Below are 20,899 nucleotides of genomic sequence, written 5' to 3'. Positions count from 1 at the left end.
CCAAATCATACAGTTGTAGAGCTTTGCTGCTAAGATTTGACTCCAGCTAGTCTGGCTTCAGACCGTCTCCAGCACACACACACTGTTGTGTAGGCCATTCTGGAATTCTGCTGAGTGTAGGAGATACTTGAAGAACAAAGGTAAACTACATAGTCCCTCTCTTCCCAGGAGTAACAGAAGGATGTGTACAACAAACTGAAAAGGCTGTGTGCAAGTGCTAAGCAAGGAGTCTGCCAGCAGCCTAGCCTGGATGGCTAGTCATTTCCAGAGCAGCCTGACCGTCTCTACTTACTTTCAGACCTAATTTCCACTATATCATTATTCCTTACTTACCATAGGACAGCTTGAGGCTTTCTCTATTTCCCTTTGCGAAACTTCCCTCACCTCAAAGCAGACAACTAACCTTCCAAAACCTCTCTGCGATGAGGAGGGCAGGAACTGAGTCTTTCATTGGCAGCTCTGCTGAGGTGTACTTAATACACAGTTAAGTGGTACACATTGAAGTCAGTTTATTAAGTTTTGACATGTACACACCAATGAAATCATCATCACAACTGAGATAATCATCAGATTGAAGATCTCCAGATTCTTCATGTCCTGATGCCTCCCCTGTCCCAGCACATTAACAAGCAACCAGTGATTGTTTCTTGTCATTGTATGTAAGTTTGTACTTTTAGCATTTGACAAAAATGAAATCATATGGTAAAAGCCATATGCCTTGGACTTCTTGTGCCTAGTATCATTATTTTGAAGTTCGTCTTGTGTGCACTAAAGACGCATTCATTTTGTTGCTGAGTTACTAGTGTTCATCTGTGACTGTGTCAGTATGTTGAGCATTATCTCTTGATGGCGTTTGGGTTGTTTGTACTTTAGAGTTTGTGTACAGGTATTTATATGAATATACATTCTCATTTCTCCTTGGTAAATATTTATACTAGCAAATTAGACTGGGTAGACTACGTGAAAGGTATATTGTGATGTTTTAGGAAGTTGCAAAGTACTGATTCTAGTTGTCAGTGGTACAATTTTCTTATGTATTTTGACTTAAAGCCCTTTATCAAATACATGCTTTATAGATGGTTTTGCTAATGTGTGACTTGCTTTCTTCTCCTCACAGTGTTCATTGGTAAGGAAAATTTTTTTAGTGAAGTCTGATTTTTTGGTTTGTTCTTTTATGGCTTGTTTTTTGTTTGTTTGGTGCTAGGGGTCAGACCCAGAGCATTGACTATGCCAACTATGCACCCTACAACTGGGCAACACCCTTAGGCAATCATAGCTCAGAAATCTTGCTTAATCCAAGGAGTTTTATTCCTGAAGTTTGTAGTATCCTGTTTTGTGTTTTCAGCCTGTGGTCAAATTTTCTGTACAGTACAAATGTGTATGTTGGTTCATTTTTACCATGTGTGACTGTCCAGTTACAGTTGTTAGATACTGTTTGTTGGGAATACTATTCTCTCTTTGAATTGCCATATACCTCTGACTGTGTTTCTAGATTTTTCTGTTGTCTTCCCCACCCCACCCCCAACATCATTACACTCATTCTTTTTTTTTTAATTGATTTTTATTGAACTCTACATTTTTCTCTGCTCCCCTCTCCTCTTCAGTCCTCCCCCAAGGTCCCCTTGCTCCCAATTTACTCAGGAGATCTTGTCTTTTTCTACTTTCTACTTCCCATGTAGATTAGATCTATATAAGTCTCTCTTAGTGTCCTCGTTGTTGTCTAAGTTCTCTGGGATTGTGGTTTGTAGGCTGGCTTTCTTAGCTTTATGTTTAAAAACCACCTATGAGTGAACATTTGATAATTATCTTTCTGTGTTTGGGTTACCTCACTCAAAATAATGTTTTTTAGCTTCATCCATTTTCCTGCAAAATTCAAATTGCCGTTATTTTTTTCGGCTGTGTAGTACTCCATTGTGTAAATGTACCACATTTTCCTTATCCATTCTTCAATTGAGGGGCATTTAGGTTGTTTCCAGGTTCTGGCTATGACAAAGCTGCTATGAACATAGTTGAACACATGTCCTTGTGGCACGATTGAGCATCCTTTGGATAGATACCCAAAAATGGTATTACTGGGTCTTGAGGAAGGTTGTTTCCTAATTTTCTGAGAAATCACCACACTGACATCCAAAGGGGTTGTACCAGCTTGCATTCCCACCAGCAGTGCAGAAGTGTTCCCTTTACCCCACAACCTCTCCAGCATAAGTTGTTATCAGTGTTTTTGATTTTGGCCGTTCTTTCAGGTATAAGATGGAATCTCAGAGTTGTTTTGATTTGTATTTCTCTGGTGACTAAGGATGTTGAACATTTCCTTAAGTGTCTTTCAGCCATTTTAGATTCCTCTGTTTAGGTCTGTACTCTGTTTTTTTTAAAAATTGGTTTATGTGTTCTTTTGGTGTCCAATTTTCTTGAGTTCTCTATATATTTTGGAGATCAGACCTCTGTCTGATGTGGGGTTAGTGAAGATCTTTTCCCATTCTATAGGCTGTCGTTTTGTCTTGTTGACCGTGTCCTTTGCTTTACAGAAGGTTTTCAGTTTCAGGAGGTCCCATTTGTTGTTTCTCTCAGTGTCTGTGCTGCTGGAGTTATATTTATAAAATGGTCTCCTGTGCCTATGTGTTCAAGTGTACTTCCCATACACTCATTCTTGTAGGGATGGAGTCTAGTAGAACTTGAGAAAAGATATTACAATGCCTAGAGGAAGATAATCAGTCTCCGCCTGTATAGAAGAGCATGGATAGCATAAGGAAGTGGAAGAATAGCTGTGCATGGACTCTGTGTTCTAGACTATTAAGTTGGCTCCAACTGGTCTGTACATTCAGTGTAACTTCATTCAGAATCCCAGCCAAATTTTTATAGGAATTGACTAACCTATTGTAAAATTACTATGGAAATCCTAAGGACCTAGAATAGTTACAACAGCTTTGAAGGGGAAAAGGCTTGTTTTAGCTTGTGGCTTCAGAGATTTCAGTTTGGGTCTGATGTTTTTGGTCTGCGGTGAGGTAGCATGTCGTGGTAGAGGGAAAGCAGCCCACCTTGTGGGGGATGGGCGGGAGGTGGGGTACAGTTTCCAAGGATACACTTCACTGATCTGTTCCTCCAAACTGCACTGATGCACAGTACCATCCCATTCCAGAAGGGAGGATAAGACAATAGCAAAAGGACGAAGACTAAATCCTGTAGCCCCTTTCTGGCATCGTGGGCATGTGCTTTTGTGATAAGAGATCAGAGATGGGCAACCCTGTCCCTTCAGTACTGCTACCTTCAAGGTCCCTGTCTTGGGTTGGCTGCCCCTATCTTTAGCAGAGGTTTCATGTTCCTACTCATCGTTTATCTCCTGGAGTCTCCATTGCAGCTTCTCCTTTTCTCTCACAGCTTCACATGCCATCCTTTTAGGGGCTGCCCATGGGGATGCCAACACTGTCCACACATTTAGTGGCCTCCTAGGCTTTCTTCTATATCTGGGTAGAAACCTTTATGGTCTCAACTCTTTTTCTGCATACCTGTAAAACCAATATCACACACATGATATCAAAGTACCTATCAACTTGACTCATAGTTAGAACCCCCAGAATCAAAATACTGAGATTTCTGAGTGCCCACATGTCTGAATTGGGGAAACATTTCCTAAGTGGTCAGTATAAACAAGGGACCACATGGCTCTCTTTCCTTTCCTTTCCTTTCCTTTCCTTTCCTTTCCTTTCCTTTCCTTTCCTTTTTCCTTTCCTTTCCTTTTTGGTTTTTTCGAGACAGGGTTTCTCTGTATCTTTGGTGCCTGTCCTGGAACTATCTCTTGTAGACCAGGCTGGCCTTGAACTCCCAGAGATCCGCCTGCCTCTGCCTCCCGAGTGCTGGGATTAAAGGCGTGCGCCACCACCGCCCGGCATGGCTCTCTTTTCTAAAGGAAAAATCGTTCAGATACATACACATGTTAAGGTAGGTGGGGTCTAGCCAATTTCTGAGATGTCTCTGAGGCATCTTTCCTGCTGCTCTGATGCCAAATTTGTTTTCCATCTCTTCAGCAGCCCCGATTTCTAAAGCCTCAACTTTATATAACCTCTTTTTTTTTTTGTCCAAACCACAAGCTTTAAAAATCCTTGTGCTCTGCTTTTTGTGCCTGATTCTTACTAAACCTAGCTAAAAGCAGTTAGTAATAATCATGTAGTAGTCTACATATTGGATGAACTACTTGAATTTTTCTACAAGATTTGTTTGTAACCTTTAAACAAGCCTTCCACGAAGTCTCAGCACACAGACAAAATGAAGATAGTTTCTCTTTGGTAAAGTAACATGAGTGGTCTCTAGTCCAGTTCCCAGAGTTGGTGTTCCCATCTGAAATCACATGAATACAATCTTTCCTAATCATATTTCTGTGGCATCCTGGTCTTCTGACCTCCTATCCAGAGCTGCACAGTAAGCTTGGTTTATATTCTAGGCTTTCTCTAGCCTACTTCTTTCTTTTCTTTGATTTTAATTTTGTATGTACAAGTTTTTTGCCTGCATGTATGGTTTGTGTACTATACGCATGCAGTGCTTGCAGAGGCCAAAAGAGGGCATTGAATCCCCTGGAACTGCAGTTTCAAACAGCTGTGAACTAGGAATCAAAACTTGGGTCCTCAGTGTTCTTACTCACTGAGCCGTCTCGAATCCATAGCCTACTTCTTCAGATTCTTCTAAACTTCTTGATAAACCAGTTTCAAAGGCTTATGATAGAATAGTTTTTAATTATCAACTTAATGCAATCTAGAGTTGATTTAGGATGAAATTCTCAATGAGGGATTGTCTAGACAGATGGTTATCTAATGGACACATTTGTGGTGATTGTCTTAATTATGTTAATTGAGTCATAAAGACCTGCCCATTGTACATGGTCAAAATAAGAAATAGAAACCACCTAGGATTCCCTAGGGTTGGGTCCTAGATTTTGTAAGCCTGGAAAGAGTGAGCTGAGTACAAGCATGTATACATGATTCTCTCTGCTATTGACTGCAGTTGGGACTAGCTGCCCTAGGTTCCTGCCACCTAAACTTACCTGCAAATGATGGCCTCTAATCTGGAACTGGGAGCCAAATAATAAGGGGAAAGAAGCTGAAACAACAGTGTGGTCAGGGTCAGTCACAGCAGCAATTCCACTTTCTGTGTTGGTTGTATCTTGTCCTGTGACAGAGCATCTGAGAGAACAGTTTAAGAAGGGAGGTGTTGGTACAGTCCACAGGTTTCAGTTGTAGTACTCAGTTGCTGTTACTCCTCTTCCCTCGCCATAGGAGCTATTTTATATTTAAACACTAAACATCTTTTCTAAAACCTACTTTCTTACAACAGTGAAAGTGATTCATTCACTGCATTTTGTGGACCAGGAATTTGTGTGGTTTTAGTTGGACCGGATTGGCTGGACATAGGTACTGTAGAATGATCTCTTCGTATCTGGGAGTAAGTAGGTTGTTTGATCTTAGGGGTCTCAATTAGAACAGCTCATTTTTGTTCCAGTTGTCTCACTGTCAAATTCCTTTACACGTTGGCATTAGGACAAAGAGAGATGAAAAAGATGGCCAGCCACAGTGAGGAGGCACCTGTACAGTTCTCTGCTTTTCTTTCTTTTTTAAAAATCTGTTTATTTATTATGTATACAGTGTTCTGCCTGCTTACAGTGTTATACCTGCAGGCCTGAAGAGGGTGCCAGATCTCATCGTGGATGGTTGTGAGCCACCATATGGCTGGTGGGAATTAAACTCAGGACCTCTGGAAGAGCAGTCAATACTTTTAACTGCTGAGCCATCTTTCCAGCCCCAAATTCTCTGCCTTTCATTTGCTAATTTTTAGTTATTCTATATAATAATAATAAATGCCTTAAGCATTATTTTTTTTACTCCTGTATATTATCTATCAAGATTTAAGTAACTATGATGCTATTATTTATAGGTACATTTTACTACCCTTCCTTTCCTCTTTTTTTTTTTCTTTTTTTCTTTCTTGAAACAGGGTTTCACCACGTAGCCCTAGCTGTCCTGGAACTCACTATGTAGACCAGGCTGACCTTGAGTTCCTGGCATTGCCTCCCCAGTGTATTCCTTATTAACAGTACAAGCTGAATACCCATTATCAAAGATGTGAGGGACCAGAAGAGTTTTAGATTTCAGACTGTGAGGCTTTGGGATATTTTCATAGACTGCACTGGTTGGACTTTCCTAATACAAAATTTTGAGATCCAAAATGCTAAATCTAAAACTTTTTTGAGTCAGTATCAATGATCAAAGATTTTAGATTTCATAGTTTTGGGATCAGGGATTCTCAAACTCTGCCAATTTAGAAAGAGTAAAGACAGACACTTCCAAGAAGAGTGTTGTCGGCTTGCCTCACAGTTGACTGGCCCTGCCTTTCATTCCTGAACACAATGTTTCAGTCACACACGGGTTCGTTCCTGCCCACATTTTTTATCCTATGTGTCATGCAAAGGCATGTTTCTACCCTTCACTGATTTTCAGTGTTCTGGTTAGGCATCATTTGAAGCCTTTCTGTTGGTAAGAATATTCAACTGTCTCTTGCTAGAACCAGTAGAACTCTCATGCAGATAATCATACAAGCTTTTGGCCTTGTGATGTTTTTCTGCCCTTCTTTGTTTACAGCATGTTGTTTATTCACCTAGAGTGCTGCTCCAGTCTCAGTCCCGTACCCAAGTTAAAGATGGTTGGTATGGTAACTCTTCTACTTTTCTTCTCACTGTAATCGAAATATCCAGCAGAACTAAGTTGACAGGAACAGTTTAGTTGGGCTCATGGTTGTAAAGAGACTGGAGTTTCTCTTGGCTGGAGGGAGCTAGGGTGGGAATTGACTCAATCCCGGTGTTAGAAACTTGTGACAATTACTTATATTAGCATAATTTTGAGAATGATGCAAGATAAATGGGTGGGTATTGAACTTTATTTAGCAAAGCAGCTAATCGAGATGTGCCCAGGATCACATAGGAAGTGCCGTCATACTTAGCAGGAAGGCGGATGACTGCTATTGGACACGGGAAGAAAGAAGAACCTGTTATGTGACAAAAGTTTTCCTGGGGAGACATGTCTGCTTACCCCAGAAAAGGATCCCAAGACAGACCAAAGTATGGATACCACCAAAGTCCAACTTGGTGAGCCAGTGAGTTTTATTGGGGTTACTTAGAGGAGCAGAAACGACTCAAAGACAGCTGCATCACCAAGGCCCACCCTGGTAGCCTGGGTGACATCTCACACAGCTGGGAAACCTGGAGCACACTGCACAGCCTTCAGGCAGCTCTACAGGTTGGAGAGCGTACTTTCCAACTGACTCTGGTCTAAACCTCTTCAGGCAGCTCAGTTGGTTTTGGTCTGGTCTCAGAGTCTTCTTTATAGTTCGGCTTCTTTTCATCTGACAGGTACTCTCAGCTTTTGCTACTTACTCTGTGAAAGAATGGCGTAGGGAATCTGGTTTTAGGGACTTCCTGAAACAATTGAGGTATTTATCCCTTATTTAAAGAGTTTCCCTGTTGGATGAAATGCTTCATCTTGGAGGAAACCATAGCACAAGTCAGCCTTATGGATCAGTGCTGAAGATAGGTCTTGAAAGGGTCCATTTTTAGACTCAGACTCTGGGGTGCACAAAGGAAATAATTTGATTGCAGGCACAGGGGGAAAACAACGAAGGAAAAGACAAGGGTGGGCCACTGATGGTGCCAAGAGCTGTCCTGTGAGTCCCACCTGGGTCCAAGGCAGAAAGTCTGGTGAGATTCATATTTCAGTGTGGTTTCTACTTCTTCTTTTGACCAGCATCGAGCCCACCCTAGTACCAGTGTCACCAAACCAGCTTTGAGAAGTACAGTTTTCTAAATCCTCATTCTCTTCAGCCTTTACATGTTACATGGCATTGTTTTGTTTTTGTGGGGTATATTGTTGTTGTTTGTTTATTTTTTGAGACAGGATTTCTTTGTAGTCCTGGAACTCACTCTGTAGACCACACTGGCCTTGAACTCACAGAGATCGACTCGTCTCAGCATCCTGAGTGCTGGGATTAAAAGTGTGTGCCACCACTGCCCAGTGCTACATGGCATTGTTAAGGGATGTGGGCTGCAGAAAAGTAGCAAATGCCCTCTGTGTTCTGGCTCTTGTGAGGACTCTAAAGCCCCACTTAATCTTGTGTTGTCTGCTTTCTAGAAGTTGAGGCTTCTGTAGGGTTCTACTTACAGCCCCTTTGCTGTCCCTCTGAGTGTCTCTCCCACTCCCACTCTTTTGTTGTTGTTTGGTTGGTTGGTTTTGTTTTTGTTTTTTGAGACAGGGTTTCTCTGTGTAGCCCTGGTTGTCCTGGAACTTGCTCTGTAGACCAGGTTAGTCTCAAACTCAGAGATCCACCTGTCTCTGCCTCCTGAGTACTGGGATTAAAGGTGTGCGCCACCACTGCCTGGCTTCTGTTATCTTAAATATAATACCACCTGAACATGTAATCTTCTGTAAATTAATTCACTAGATATCAAACTGGGTTCACTGATGAAACTTTAAGTTTGTCAGCCATAGTCTATTATTATGGTCCCATTGTCATTTTCAGGTCTTTACATCAGGAGGAATCTTAGAAGATTGAGTGGGCAGCTGTGCTCTTACTGACTGGACTACCAACACAAAATCTCAGAAGATTTATTAGTGACTTAAGGGGCTAACTGACAAGTGTCATGTGACCAGTCATGAAATACTCTTCTATATACCATGTAGCGAGGTTGGAGTCACATAGAATTCCTTGATTTAAGAGGATATTTTGGGTAAGATTTTTATTGCAAACACCTACCCCTGCCTACCTTAGAGTAGGACCCAGGATGTTCTGCATACTAGGCAATTGCTTTCCCCTAAGACCTACCCCAGCCCTCTTCTGTTATTGATCAGCTTCAGAGAGAACAATTGAAATGGACATCATAGGCTTTAAGGTGTGGCCAGACAAATATTAAGATGGTGGGAGCCTCTGATAACCTTCCTTCAGAGTTGGCAAAGGTTAGTGATGGGAAGTGTGTGTAGAGAGCCTTTTAGCAGTACTAGTCCACGTGTGCTGAGCTGCCCATGGTGCTTAGATTTGTATTACGGCGGTATTTCACCCCTTACTTCACCTGTACCTTCAATATGTTTTGCACCAGATTGTTGCTACTCATTTCTCTAGTACTTAGCATAATACCTTATGTAGAGTAGATGTAAATAATTGTCTTTTGGTATGGGACTAGGTGATCTTGCTATCCTTTGCCATTTGAGCCTTGAACTCCGATTTATTTGTTTGTTTGTTTGTTTGTTTATTTATATAGTATTCTATATAAATATAGTATTCTGTCTGAGTGTATGCCTGCAGGCCAGAAGAGGGCACCAGACCTCATTACAGATGGTTGTGAGCCACCATGTGGTTGCTGGGAATTGAACTCAGGACCTTTGGAAGAGCAGGCAATGCTCTTAACCGCTGATCCATCTCTCCAGCCTGAACTCGGATCTTCTTGCCTCAGATTTTCAGTAGCTGGGATTTGCAAGCATGCCCCATCATACCAGATGTTTTAACTACATTGAATGGATTGCCTCCCCTCCCTGAGATAAGGTTTTTCTATGTAGCTCTGGCTATCCTGGAACTCACTCTATAGACCAGACTGCCCTCAAATTTACAGAGACCCATTTGCCTCTGCCTCCCGAGAACTGGGATTAAAGGTGTGTGCTATCTCTGCCAAGCTGAATTGGTTTGTTTTTGATTCTCATTTGTAATTAATAGAGAATTAGTGCTGGCAAGCTAGGAATATTCTAGTATTTTGTATGGTCCTTGTAATCTGATTGATTTAGGGTACATGTTGTACCTGGAAGACCATCTCTAGATGTGTCAGTGCAATTTGAACCTTAAAGAACAGTTCCTCCTGGACACTCTTGCACTTAACTTCAATGGCCATAGAAGGCTGCACTGAAGATGTGTGGGAACAGCCATGCTAGCGCAGGCCCTCAACACTCAACCTCGCCAACCCCATGAAGGCATGTCCTAGCATTACTGACTCTGCCTTAGTAGATTAGGAGGTCATAACACTGAAACAAACTTAGAATTATCATTTGAATTTTTGAATGTTTGTCCCAAATAGGATATTTCTTAAGAGGAATAGTTTTACTGGCATATCTCTATGAGCCATTTATTTTCACTTTTGTGCATTGTGTGTTATTTTCTAATGACTACTTAGCTGACTCGACTGTAGATGAAAGCCAACTCAGCTTGCTGTGGGCTGCTAACTAACCTCACACCTGTCTGTATTTGTTACTGCTTTTAATATCAGTTACAGAAATATGTGTGCACATGTGTGTGCAAACAATAGCAGGATGGGTGAAGCTGCTTCCTAAAAGGAGAAAAGCAACTGCTTTTCTGTAGCGACCTCTCCACCCCCTTCTCTTTACAGGCAGCCACAGTTAATCCCTCCAAGTTTGACTGGAACAGCTGAGAGTACGCCCTGCATATTTGCGAGCCTCCAGTGGATTCATATTGCTCAGAGTTGGGGCCACCTTCCTCTTTTCTAGCTGATCCTGCCAGCTGTCCTAGCTCCTGTTGAGGCAGGAGGGGGCTGCGTGTTAAACGATACAGAAACATACAGTATCATGAAAGGGACCCTTTTTACTGCATGTATCAGTATGGCTCTTTTCTGCCAGTTCTTTCCATGGCTTGGCTTTTATGCTGTTAATCCTAACACCTGTCTCTGCCGGAGACAGTGAGAAGGGAGGGAGGAGAGAGAGAGAGAGAGAGAGAGAGAGAGAGAGAGAGAGAGAGAGAGAGAGAGAGAGAGAGAGAGAGAGAGAGTGTGTGTGTGTGTGTGTGTGTGTGTGTACATGCACGCACATTCCTGCCCAAGGGAGGGCTAGAGAAATAATACAGTCCCACTAGCCTTCCATGTCCTAGCTTGCGAGTATTCCCTTTGACACACAGCCTGCACCATATTATTTTGGCTCTTGTGCTTCTGCCCTTGTTTGCCACTTTAAGGAGCCAGAGGTCTCTTCCCTGGCTATCATCTTCTGCCTCTTGGCTTTCTGGTGGAGTTGTCAGCTAAAAACCAATCCCTCGTGCTGTCTTTAGTGTGTACAGCTAACTCCGTTGCAGCGGTTTGCTTTCTTTGAACATCTCTTATGTATACTGCTGAATCCTATTAGTCTGAACCAAACTCTTAACTTCACCAGCTGAGCCAGCACGGCTATCTGTGTAGACTGGAAAATAGCACAAGAATTTTTTTCTTCTCTTTTTGAGGGTGCTTCTAGTTCCCTTGGACAGGACACATCAGCCAAGACAAAAATTTAAGGTGATTTTTGTGCTGTCCAGATCTGGAGTCTCTTTTCCTCTGCTATGTATGGTGTATATTGCATGGATTATCAGTATCCTCTTGTCCAGGTAAGCTGGGTTATGATTTGTTTTCCAAACACCATTTGATTGACGTGAAAGTGTTATGATAGAAGAGTACAGGCTTTCTATCATTTGACTTAGTGCCATTTGGGATAAATTTCTCAAGGTTTTGTTGTTGTTGTTGTTGTTGGTGGTGGTGGTGGTTTTTTGTTTGTTTTGGTTTTTGGAGGGGCTAATTTGCTGTAGCAAGAGATCTGATTTTAATAGTGATGATAACTGAACAGGAGTGGTTGGCTTTTCAGTTTTAGAAATTCTGGAGCTTTAGAGACTGAGGAGACAGAATGGGTTAGGCAGTATAGATGTAATATTTATAATGCCATGATAGAATAAACGTCAGGCTCTTTGGAGGTATGGGTGTCAGTCTCCAAGTGTTACTGTATTTTTCAGAAAGGTAATACATAATCAAGGCCAGGCCTAGACTATTTTAATTTGGTTTAGCCTAACATTTTCAATTATTTTGTGGTAGAATTACTGACATTTTCATTGTTAACTTGTTGAAACCCAGAACCAGAAAAGGTTAAGCCATTCTAAAGCATATTACATTGTGTAAATGCCTTTGGACTGGTAGCAGGACAGAGAGTAAATGGAGAACAGCTCTGGATCCTGGCCCCACGGGTGGTCAGTCTATATACCCATGCTCAAAGAACTTCATTTTTGTTGATTGTTTGAATTATTCTGAATTACAGATATTTTATGATCTTTAATTACTGTCCTTTTAGTTGCCAGTTCTAATAACCTTCACCTAAGTTGCAGGTTGAGCAGAGATGCACAGAGTTAAAAAAGATGGCCAGGATCTTAACCCCAGCCACCTCCATTCCCAGAGGTCTTACTGGAAGTTTGGGGCCTGGTAGGTAAACTCCTTCTCAAGGACCCAGTCTTAGAACCCTGCAGAAGTTGTAGTCTGTTTCTCTGTATTCTGTCTCCTGACATGTTGTTCTTGGTGTTTTATTGGAAGCACATAGCCTTTTCCATGATTTTTGTGTTTTTAGATAAAGTGCAGTTGTACATTCCATTTGTCATAATGAGGTTTGCAGCATTTATGAATTTCATTTACCCGTGGACTGTTTCTTTACTGACACATCAGGGTATTATCTTTCTACCCATTTAAGACTGGACGTGTCATGAGACTAGACTAGAAGCAAATCTTAAGAGTAAATACTGGTGGGCCTCATGAGATAGATACATCTGTGAGATACATAAGATGATTCGGTGAAAAAGGGTTCTCTTCAGACTTTAATACAGTTGAATAAAAAGCTGTGAACAGTAAAACTTTGGTTCATTTGTGATAAGATGAATTGATATTCTAAATATTATTCACTCAGATTTATTATTGGTGAATACAGGGTTTAGTATTTTAAACTGTATTTCCCTGGCCTTACTCTGTTTGTAGGTTTATTCTATCTAAAATTAAGATAGCTAAGAAATAGAGGGAATGAGAAGTTAAAACTAAAAATGTTTCTTCATTCTGCCTCTCCAGTAAACTAATGGGATATTAAAAAATAGATTTGCATGAAGGATTGTATTTTATGAACCTATTTATTAACATTTTGATGGAATAGCTTTCTGTGTATTTGTAAATGAGTGATAAATGGTTGTTTGCTCCATATACTTTTTTTTTTTTGGTCCAAGACAGGGTTTCTCTGTGTGGTTGTCCTGGCGGTCCTGAAACTCTTGCTACACACTCTTACATTGACTATAAAATGCTTTTTTCCCCTAACCTTCTATTATATTATTACACTTGTTTTAATCAAAACTCAATGCATAATACTTGGAGTTGTATACTAATAAAAACGCTTAAGGATGTAACTGAATAGTATTTTCAATAAGATTTATATCTGTTTTTAATTGAGTGTTTCTAGATTTGCTAATGTAGGGATAATGAAACAAAGAGAGTTCTCTTCAACAGAAGTCAGTAAAGTATTTCATATACTTGACCTTTCATTACTCTTAATGTTAATAAAGTAATGCCTGGCTAAAACCGTGCAATTGAAATTTATTATTTTATTAGTTATAATTCCTGTAGAATCCAGTCAGTTTAAAAGTACAGGTAAGTTAAAAAAGATAGAGGCTTGCTAGAGAAGGGTTTAAGAGACACTGAGTTTCCTTGCCCAGAAAAAAGAAGAGAAATTATATCCAAAGTAGTTCTTTCTCGTAGCAGGCTATAGTAGCTAACACCTTTAATTCCAGCACTTGGGGGGCAAAGGTGTGTGAATCTCTGAGTTTGAGGCCAGCCATGTTACAAAGCTAGTTCCAGGATGACCAGAGCTGTAACACAGAGAAACCCTGTCATGAAATACATTCCCCCCATTCTTTCTCCTTTGTTTATTTAGTTATTTTATTATTTTAGACAGTATTGTACTATAAAACTTGCTATGTAAAACCAGGCTGGCCTGAACTTTAAGATCCACATGTCTCTCCCTTCCTAGGGCTGGGAATAACCAGGGGCCAGGCTCTGAAATTCTTGTAAATGGTTTTAGATTAAATAACTACCACCTCTGACTAGATAGTTAAAATGTAGCTATTGTTGCAAATTAGGGTGTTATTTATTGTCACAATTGTTTCTTAGTGAAAAATGTTACAGAGTACTGTCCTATCACCCACTAGTAGTGAGGTGGTTAGAGGAAGAGGAAGCAGGGTCTTAAATCACTGGAGGCAACTAAATGTACTAATTGGAGGGTTTAGACAGCCAAGGGCAGCCCAAGGATGTTTGACTTATGGAAGGATAAGACAGAATTACCTCTGCAAAAGATATCATTGATACTAAGATACGTGTGGGGGAGTGCACTAGAGCATGAGTTTTAGTGCCTCTGCTTTGTAATTCTCCAAGAAATGATGACATATAGTGATACACATGCATATACACATTCTTTAATTTCTCATCCTGAATTAGTTTATTGTACCTTTTTAAAAGTACTTCCCATGTGCCAGTTACCTATGCCAGACACAGAGATACAGTGACAGCAAAGTCTGTATAGTCTCTAGTAATTTAGTTAGAGACACAAGGCATATTTTAGTGTTAGAAAAAGAGCACATTTTGGTTTTCAGTTTAATCATGTTTTATCTTGATAGTTTAGTATTGACACATTTGTTTACATTGCACCTTTTTAGTATTGATCTGAGAAATTTCTCCTTAATTTGTCATGGAAAATCCCAAGGAGGTAGACATCATTTCAGTTGTGTAAATGACTCAAATTGTTTAAGGTTGAAATATTTATTATAAGATATGAATAAGTTACCTAAAGCCAAATTGTAGTTAATGAAGTAATAAGTTTTGATCTATCTGGCCTTACCAGGGTGTTAGTACATTTTTAAATGTTCTTTTCTAACGGTTGGATTTGGGGGTGTAAGAAGTAAATGTGAAGAATTTGTGAGTATATAAATGTATAAGGTTTAAAATCTACTCTTACCCATTTTTCTGAAATTGACTGTCTGTATTGCATCCTGCAATACAGGAAAAAAGCAGCTGGCAATTATAGAATTAATTTATATTGAAAGGAATGTTGGAACAAAGGAGGACGTTGAAGTCATATCTTGAGATGCTTCTGGAAAGGTATCCCATGTAGGAATAACCCTAAATTGTCACTTAGGGTTATTGAGGGGCATGCCGTGAAGGGCTTTTGTGCTAACAAGGTTTCCTTGTTGCTCTTCACTTGGATTTCAGAGGCAGCCTGGGAAAGTATGAGGCCCTGCTTCCAGACTCTGGATCTCCTTTTATAGCATAACTGGTGTGTGGGTGGGAAGTAGGGAAGTCGAGTTACAAGCATAAAATTATAAAGAAGTGTGTGAAGAGAGTTGTTTACTTTGTTTTTTCCCCCAGACAAGGTTTCTCTATATAACAGCTCTGGCTGTCCTGGAGCTAGCTCTTGTAGACCAGGCTGGCCTCAAACTCACAGAGATCCACCTGCGTCTGCCTCCCCAGAACTAGGATTAAAGGTGTACACTCCCCACAGCCAACATGAAGTGAGTTTCTAATTAGCAGGTATTCAGTCTACAGTCTCAAGTATTCTAATGAAGGAGAAAATAAAAATCTTTGTCACCTTATCTTTTACATATCTTTCCAGATCAGTGTTCTAAAAGATACTGAAATAAATTTGTAAGTTTGAAAATATTACCAAATATATTCTTAGAAAGAATGCTTTCATAGTATTTTAGTAACTACCAAGCTACTTTCTACCACCACCACCCTCTTTTTTGTTTTTTCTTTGTTTGTTTGTGTTTTGTTTTGTTTTGTTTTTTGCTTTCTTCTTTTTTTGAGACAGGATTTCTCTACGTAGCCCTGATTGTCCTAGAACTTGCTCTGTAGACCAGGCTGACCTCAAACTCTGAGATCCACCTGCCTCTGCTTCCTGAGTGTTGGGATTAAAAGTATGTGCCACTACTACTCAGCGATACTTTCCATTCTTATTTAGCAAAGTATGCCTAAATAATGTCTAGAAACAGATTAATCTATCGTTTGAGTTCAGCAATCATCATCATCGGTGGTGGTGGTGGTGGTGGTGGTGGTGGTGGTGGTGGTGGTGGTGGTGGTGGTGGTGGTGGTGGTGGTGGTGGTGGTGGTGGTGGTGGTGGTAGTTCATCCAAGCACTGGTAAGAACTGAGATGTGATATACAGCATGATTTCTACCCTCCAGATGATTACAGTGTAGTCAGAAGTATGCAGAGGCTTATGTCCCTGATATATGCCAAGGTAAAGTGTGCACACAGATGTTGGGCGACTAACTGGGATGTGGAAAGCAGTTAAATCAGGAAATGTTTTCAGGGGTGAGGATTTCTGTAAGTAAGCCTTGGAGAATGGATTCACAAATAGGAAGCTGTTTTCAAGGGTCGGAACAGAAACAGCATTGAACTAACTAGTTGCTCTGTGGCAAAATGTGACAGACTGCTAGAGGGATGGGAACTGTGGTTCTGACAGGTCTGCTAGACAGATCTGCCTGCAAGAGTTGGGCTTTTCCAAGTACCTGGCTCCTCTCTGCACAGAAAAGCACAGAAGACATATTTCCACCAGGGTGCTGGTGTGAGGAGCTGTGCATTTTGGGAGGATAAACCAGAGCTGCACTAAAAGGAGACTGAGTACAGTACCTCATGCAATATCAACATTAAGGGAGTGCCGAGGAAGGAAGTGAATGGAGAACAAGAAAAATTAGAAGAAACTGATACATTGTCCCCCTCTCTTCCTGTCTCCCTCTTTCTTGCTCTCTCCCCCATTTTGAGATGGGTAAACAGCTGAGGGAACCTCATTGCCTGGAATGCTGCCAAGGGACAGCTGTATTCAGTCTGAGGTCCAGCAACAGCAGCACCAAGACTGGCTGTGACTGGCAGGGTGACAGTAAATGAAGCAAAATTTGAAGCTAAGGGTGAATTTCCCAAAAACGGGATTCCAAATGGCACAGAAATGTCAGAAAAGATATGACATGACTGTTGAATTTGGTCATCACCTGGCACTCCTCAGTGACTCACTGAGATGACTTTCACTTGAGCAGCATAGAAGAAAGGTTCTGAAGACTGAACTGCCAAGGAAATGGTCAAGAAATTGAGACACAAAGTGCCCTTTCCCGTGTTTGTTTATTCGGCAAATATTCCTAGTGCCTCCCACATCCAGGCATGGCTCCTACACTGGGTAGACATGATCTTTAGCTGACTGTTGCGCTCTGTTCAGATACCCACCTCCCCATCCTTCTAAGAGAGAGACAAAAGCAAACTGTCAAAGGAACTTTTCCTTGGTACACTCAGCCACCAGGGACTTCAGTTGTTTTCCTGGGTCAGATTCAGGCTGTTCAATTGCTCCTCTATCTCTTGGGCGCCAAAGAGCAAATTGTCCTTTCTGTCAGCTTTTAAAGTCAGGGACATATTTCAGAATACCATCAGCCAGTGGTCACGGTGATCCTATTGTTCAGAGGCTATAGAAATCATTTCAGCATATTTTATTTTAGCTTATACTGTCCCTTGTGATAATGAATGTGTAAGCCTATTATTTGGAGTTTAAAATATTAATCCTTTAAGTTTCTGGGCCTGTGAGACCTTTATCCTTGTCCGACACTTTTGTTTATGGGAACCTTTCATTTCCCTTTTTTTATTATTATTTTTTTAAAAGTCCCCCTTTTTTTTTTATAGTAGGGGACTGAAGTCACACTCAAGTATCCAAGTAGCTTTTCTGGTGCTTGTGTCTTTTGTCAAGGGTAGTATGATTGCCTGATGGATTCAAAACGTGCTATGCAGGGACCTACCTACAGGTTTATTTTGTATGTGAAAGCAGAAAACACAATTATTTTATAAATATGACCTTTTTCTTAAAAGTACAGGAAGGATTGCAAGCGTGTATTGCCACATTCTGCTTTTGTTTACCCCTTCTTTGTTTCTTTCTTTGCCTTTTAAAATTTTTAATGTCATTTGGTTGTACATTCCAAAAGTCCTGGATGTTCAGACTTCAGCATGTTCATTAAGGTGTTAATTTTGTGGTCTACTCCTCCTCTCCCATTTTTGTTTGCTTAACGTAGTACTTGAAGACCCCGTCCTTTGAAAAAAAGGTGTACGTGTATGGGTGTCAGCAGAATTGAGAAGAGAGTGCCAAGTCATGTGGGGCTGCCCAGCATAGGTGCTGGGAACTGAACTCAGGTCCTCTTCAAAGCACAGTGCACACTCTAAGTTACTGAGCCATCTCTTCAGCTCAAGATTTTTCTTTTGCACATATTTCTTTATATCTGTAAAGTGTCAGGACAACTCTGCCCTGCCATGCAATGAGTACATGAGTACACTGCCCTGACTGTAGTCTCCAGATTTTGTTTATGGTTTTGTAGTCTATGCATTGTTTGGAATTGTTAAAAGAATTGGCAATTAAGAGAACATGGTGGTGGTGTGTTAGATTTAAAAAGCCTGGTTCTACATTGTGCCAGACAGTTCTGGTGGAGACAGCAAGAACCTGTACTATTGTGATTACAGACTTACAGTTTTGAGTATTTTTAAAATAAACTAATTTTGTAATTGATCTCTTCTAAATTTCAGTGAATATAGTAGAACTAAAATGTGTAATCTTTAGAACAGAATCTTGTCAGAATCCACATAAAAATCTTAAATTTATGAGATAATTAGCAAAAGTACTAAATTTATCAAATACTCACATAATTTGAGGCTTTCTATAGGGATGATGAAATTTACATTCAGAAGTCAATGGATATTTTTCTACTCTGAGATCACTAGTAAAGGACAGAACGAGATGAACCCTCCTGCCCAGTTCATCACTGAGGCTTTTGTATTTGAGTTTTAAATGTGAGGACTTAAAAGAAGCATTTGTATGGAGTAAACATTCTCCTGAGCTACTGTGTTCTTGGAGCTCTGTAGTAACTGTTACTGTTTGCAGTAATGATGAAGTACTGTTGCAGGTATATGAGAAAAGTTCTTTTTCACTATAGCAGCTTCTTTTTCACTATAGCTGAAACACCATCGAGGAAGCAGGAAAAGCACTTCTCGTTAACCTGAGCATCAGCAGTCAGATGTGCACACCTTGAGATTTATGATGACACCTTTTCAGAATCTCCAGGGTTTTTAGAGGAGAAAAAAATAGACATGTAACTGACCTCCCTTTTCTGCCAGTCCTGTGCCCTCATTACATTGCCTCTGGCTTCCAGCTCCATTCTGTGCATTGCTGTCCTTGAAAACCTTCCTGCTAGTCACTGAGCAGCAGTTTGCTCCACACCTTTCACTAGACCCACTCTTATCTATAAATGTCCATCAGTGGAGGAAAACTTAACTTTCATTTCTTTTTTTTTATTATCAGATATTCATGGCCATAATCTCTTAAATCTGTATTAGCTGTAATAAGTTGTGGTAAGTGCTTCTAGAGAAATATAATTAATATCACCATCACAACCTTATAATATGCCAGCACATGGCGCCTATCCCCTTCACTCTCCCCCCTCCTTCTGCCGTATGTGCTCGAGACACATACACACGCACACACGCGTGCGCACAGTAAAGCACAGGCCAAGCTGCCCGTTCTCCAGCAAGCCTGCTTCTGGAGTTGGGAGCTGTCAGCCTGCTGGGAGGGGTTGGGGGGAGGAGGAAGAGGTGGGGCTCCACTCTGATTAATTACCTTAGGCATTCAGGGGTGGGGCTTCCTTCAGCCATCTGCCTGAGATATGGGAGGGAGCTGGAGAAAGAAGGAGGGGGAGAGACTGCCAGAGAGGAAGAGAAAAGAAAGGAAGAAACACTAGAAAGAGAAAGGCAGGAAAACGAATAAAGGGAAGCCAGTCACCCGCCCTTCGCCAGCTAGCTGGGGACGGGGTGGCAGAGAGCCACCGAGGTGTGCCCCACTACGGCGGCTTCCAGCTAGTTTTTTTCTGCTTCTTCTGGTTTATGGAGAAAAAGAAAATGGTAACTCAGGTAAGACTTGTGCGTCCTCCACACATTTCTGTCTCAGGGATCTGCAGGAAGGTCTTGAGGTGGAGTATAGCCAGCCAAGTTTTAATGAGGATCGCCTTCTTTAAAAGGCAGATTTATTGTTATCAGCTGAAGTATTGGTCCTCCGGAACATGTGTACTATATCGGTGTCCTTTCCTCCCCTCCCTGGGCTCCATAGCCGATCCCAGTTTCCTGTAGCGTGCAGCTGTAGCTCAGGAAGGAGCCTGTGGGGATTTGTCTACCTCTTTGTCTTGGTTCTGAGAAGAGGGAGGGAGAGAGACTGCAGAGGTAGAAGAGATTCTTGTAGACTGCCAGAAAGGGGAGAGGGAGTGACTTCCTTTTAAGAATTGCAGAAAAATTTGTGTTACTGGGAAAGCTGATTCACTGGGGTTTCTCAGGCTTGGCTGTGGAATTACAGTTTGCTGCCTTCTTTCTAAACCGACGATCAAAAATGAAGGCTAGGAAAGAATGTTTCATTTCTGTGGCTTTGTCGTTGGTAAATGATGTTTTCCATAGGAACCCATGGAGCATCTTGGTGTAGCAGAGGCAGGTACTGCTTTTCCTGACCGGATAAATGTGTACATAAGTGACAATTGCCGCTTTAGACGACGTTTGAAGGAGATGGAGTAGGAAATGGAAGATCTCCATCTCTGTCTCTTCTCCCCACCCCCTTCTCTCTGCCTCTCTGCTTGTGTCAAGCAGTGTCTACTCTGCATTTTCAGCAAGTCATTCCCGACAAATGGAAAGGTGGCTGCTGTTCCGTTCCTGGCAGGGATGTTTTTCTGGTTGTCACCCTACAGTATGCTCCTTTACCCCCTTTTCCTTATGTGTGACTTGGGAGAAAGTGGTGAGGCTGTGCCATATCAGAGGACATCATTTTTATGATGGGACTTTCAGACCCTTTAGTCTTAGACTTGGGATCAGTTCACCCCAGGCTTCCCTCACTGGACAGGGCTTTCCTTTTAAGGACGGTTGCCCCTATTTTTGTATTCTCTCCCCTCTTTTTTCCTCTCAGAGTCACCACCGGAGGGCGAGAGGCAGCAAGCTATCCGATAGGCATCGCCTTCGGTGCTGGGGCCCTGTTTAGTTAAATGTTATATAATGCCCTGCAGTG

At 41.3% G+C, this 20,899-nt stretch overlaps 1 protein-coding gene across 28 annotated transcripts in view; it reads left to right on the top strand.

Annotated features, from left to right (window-relative positions):
• Rbfox2 (RNA binding fox-1 homolog 2) overlaps positions 1-20,899 on the top strand; it is a 253,680-nt gene that overhangs the window by 159,376 nt on the left and 73,405 nt on the right. Inside the window, exon 1 of one of the 28 annotated variants that reach the window (XM_057791483.1) lies at positions 19,521-19,767. The exons of the other annotated variants lie outside the window; for them this stretch is intronic. Within the exon in view, the coding sequence (XP_057647466.1) occupies positions 19,741-19,767 (27 nt within the window). The 5' untranslated portion in view covers positions 19,521-19,740. Of the gene's footprint in view, positions 1-19,520; positions 19,768-20,899 lie in introns of those variants that run through there. 28 annotated transcript variants of the gene reach the window in all.

The sequence above is a fragment of the Chionomys nivalis genome, chromosome 17 (genome assembly GCF_950005125.1).
Source record: "Chionomys nivalis chromosome 17, mChiNiv1.1, whole genome shotgun sequence".
Classification (NCBI taxonomy): Eukaryota; Metazoa; Chordata; class Mammalia; order Rodentia; family Cricetidae; genus Chionomys; species Chionomys nivalis.
The sequence above is the reverse complement of the archived record's forward strand: the minus strand, read 5'-3'. Positions and strand labels throughout refer to the sequence as shown.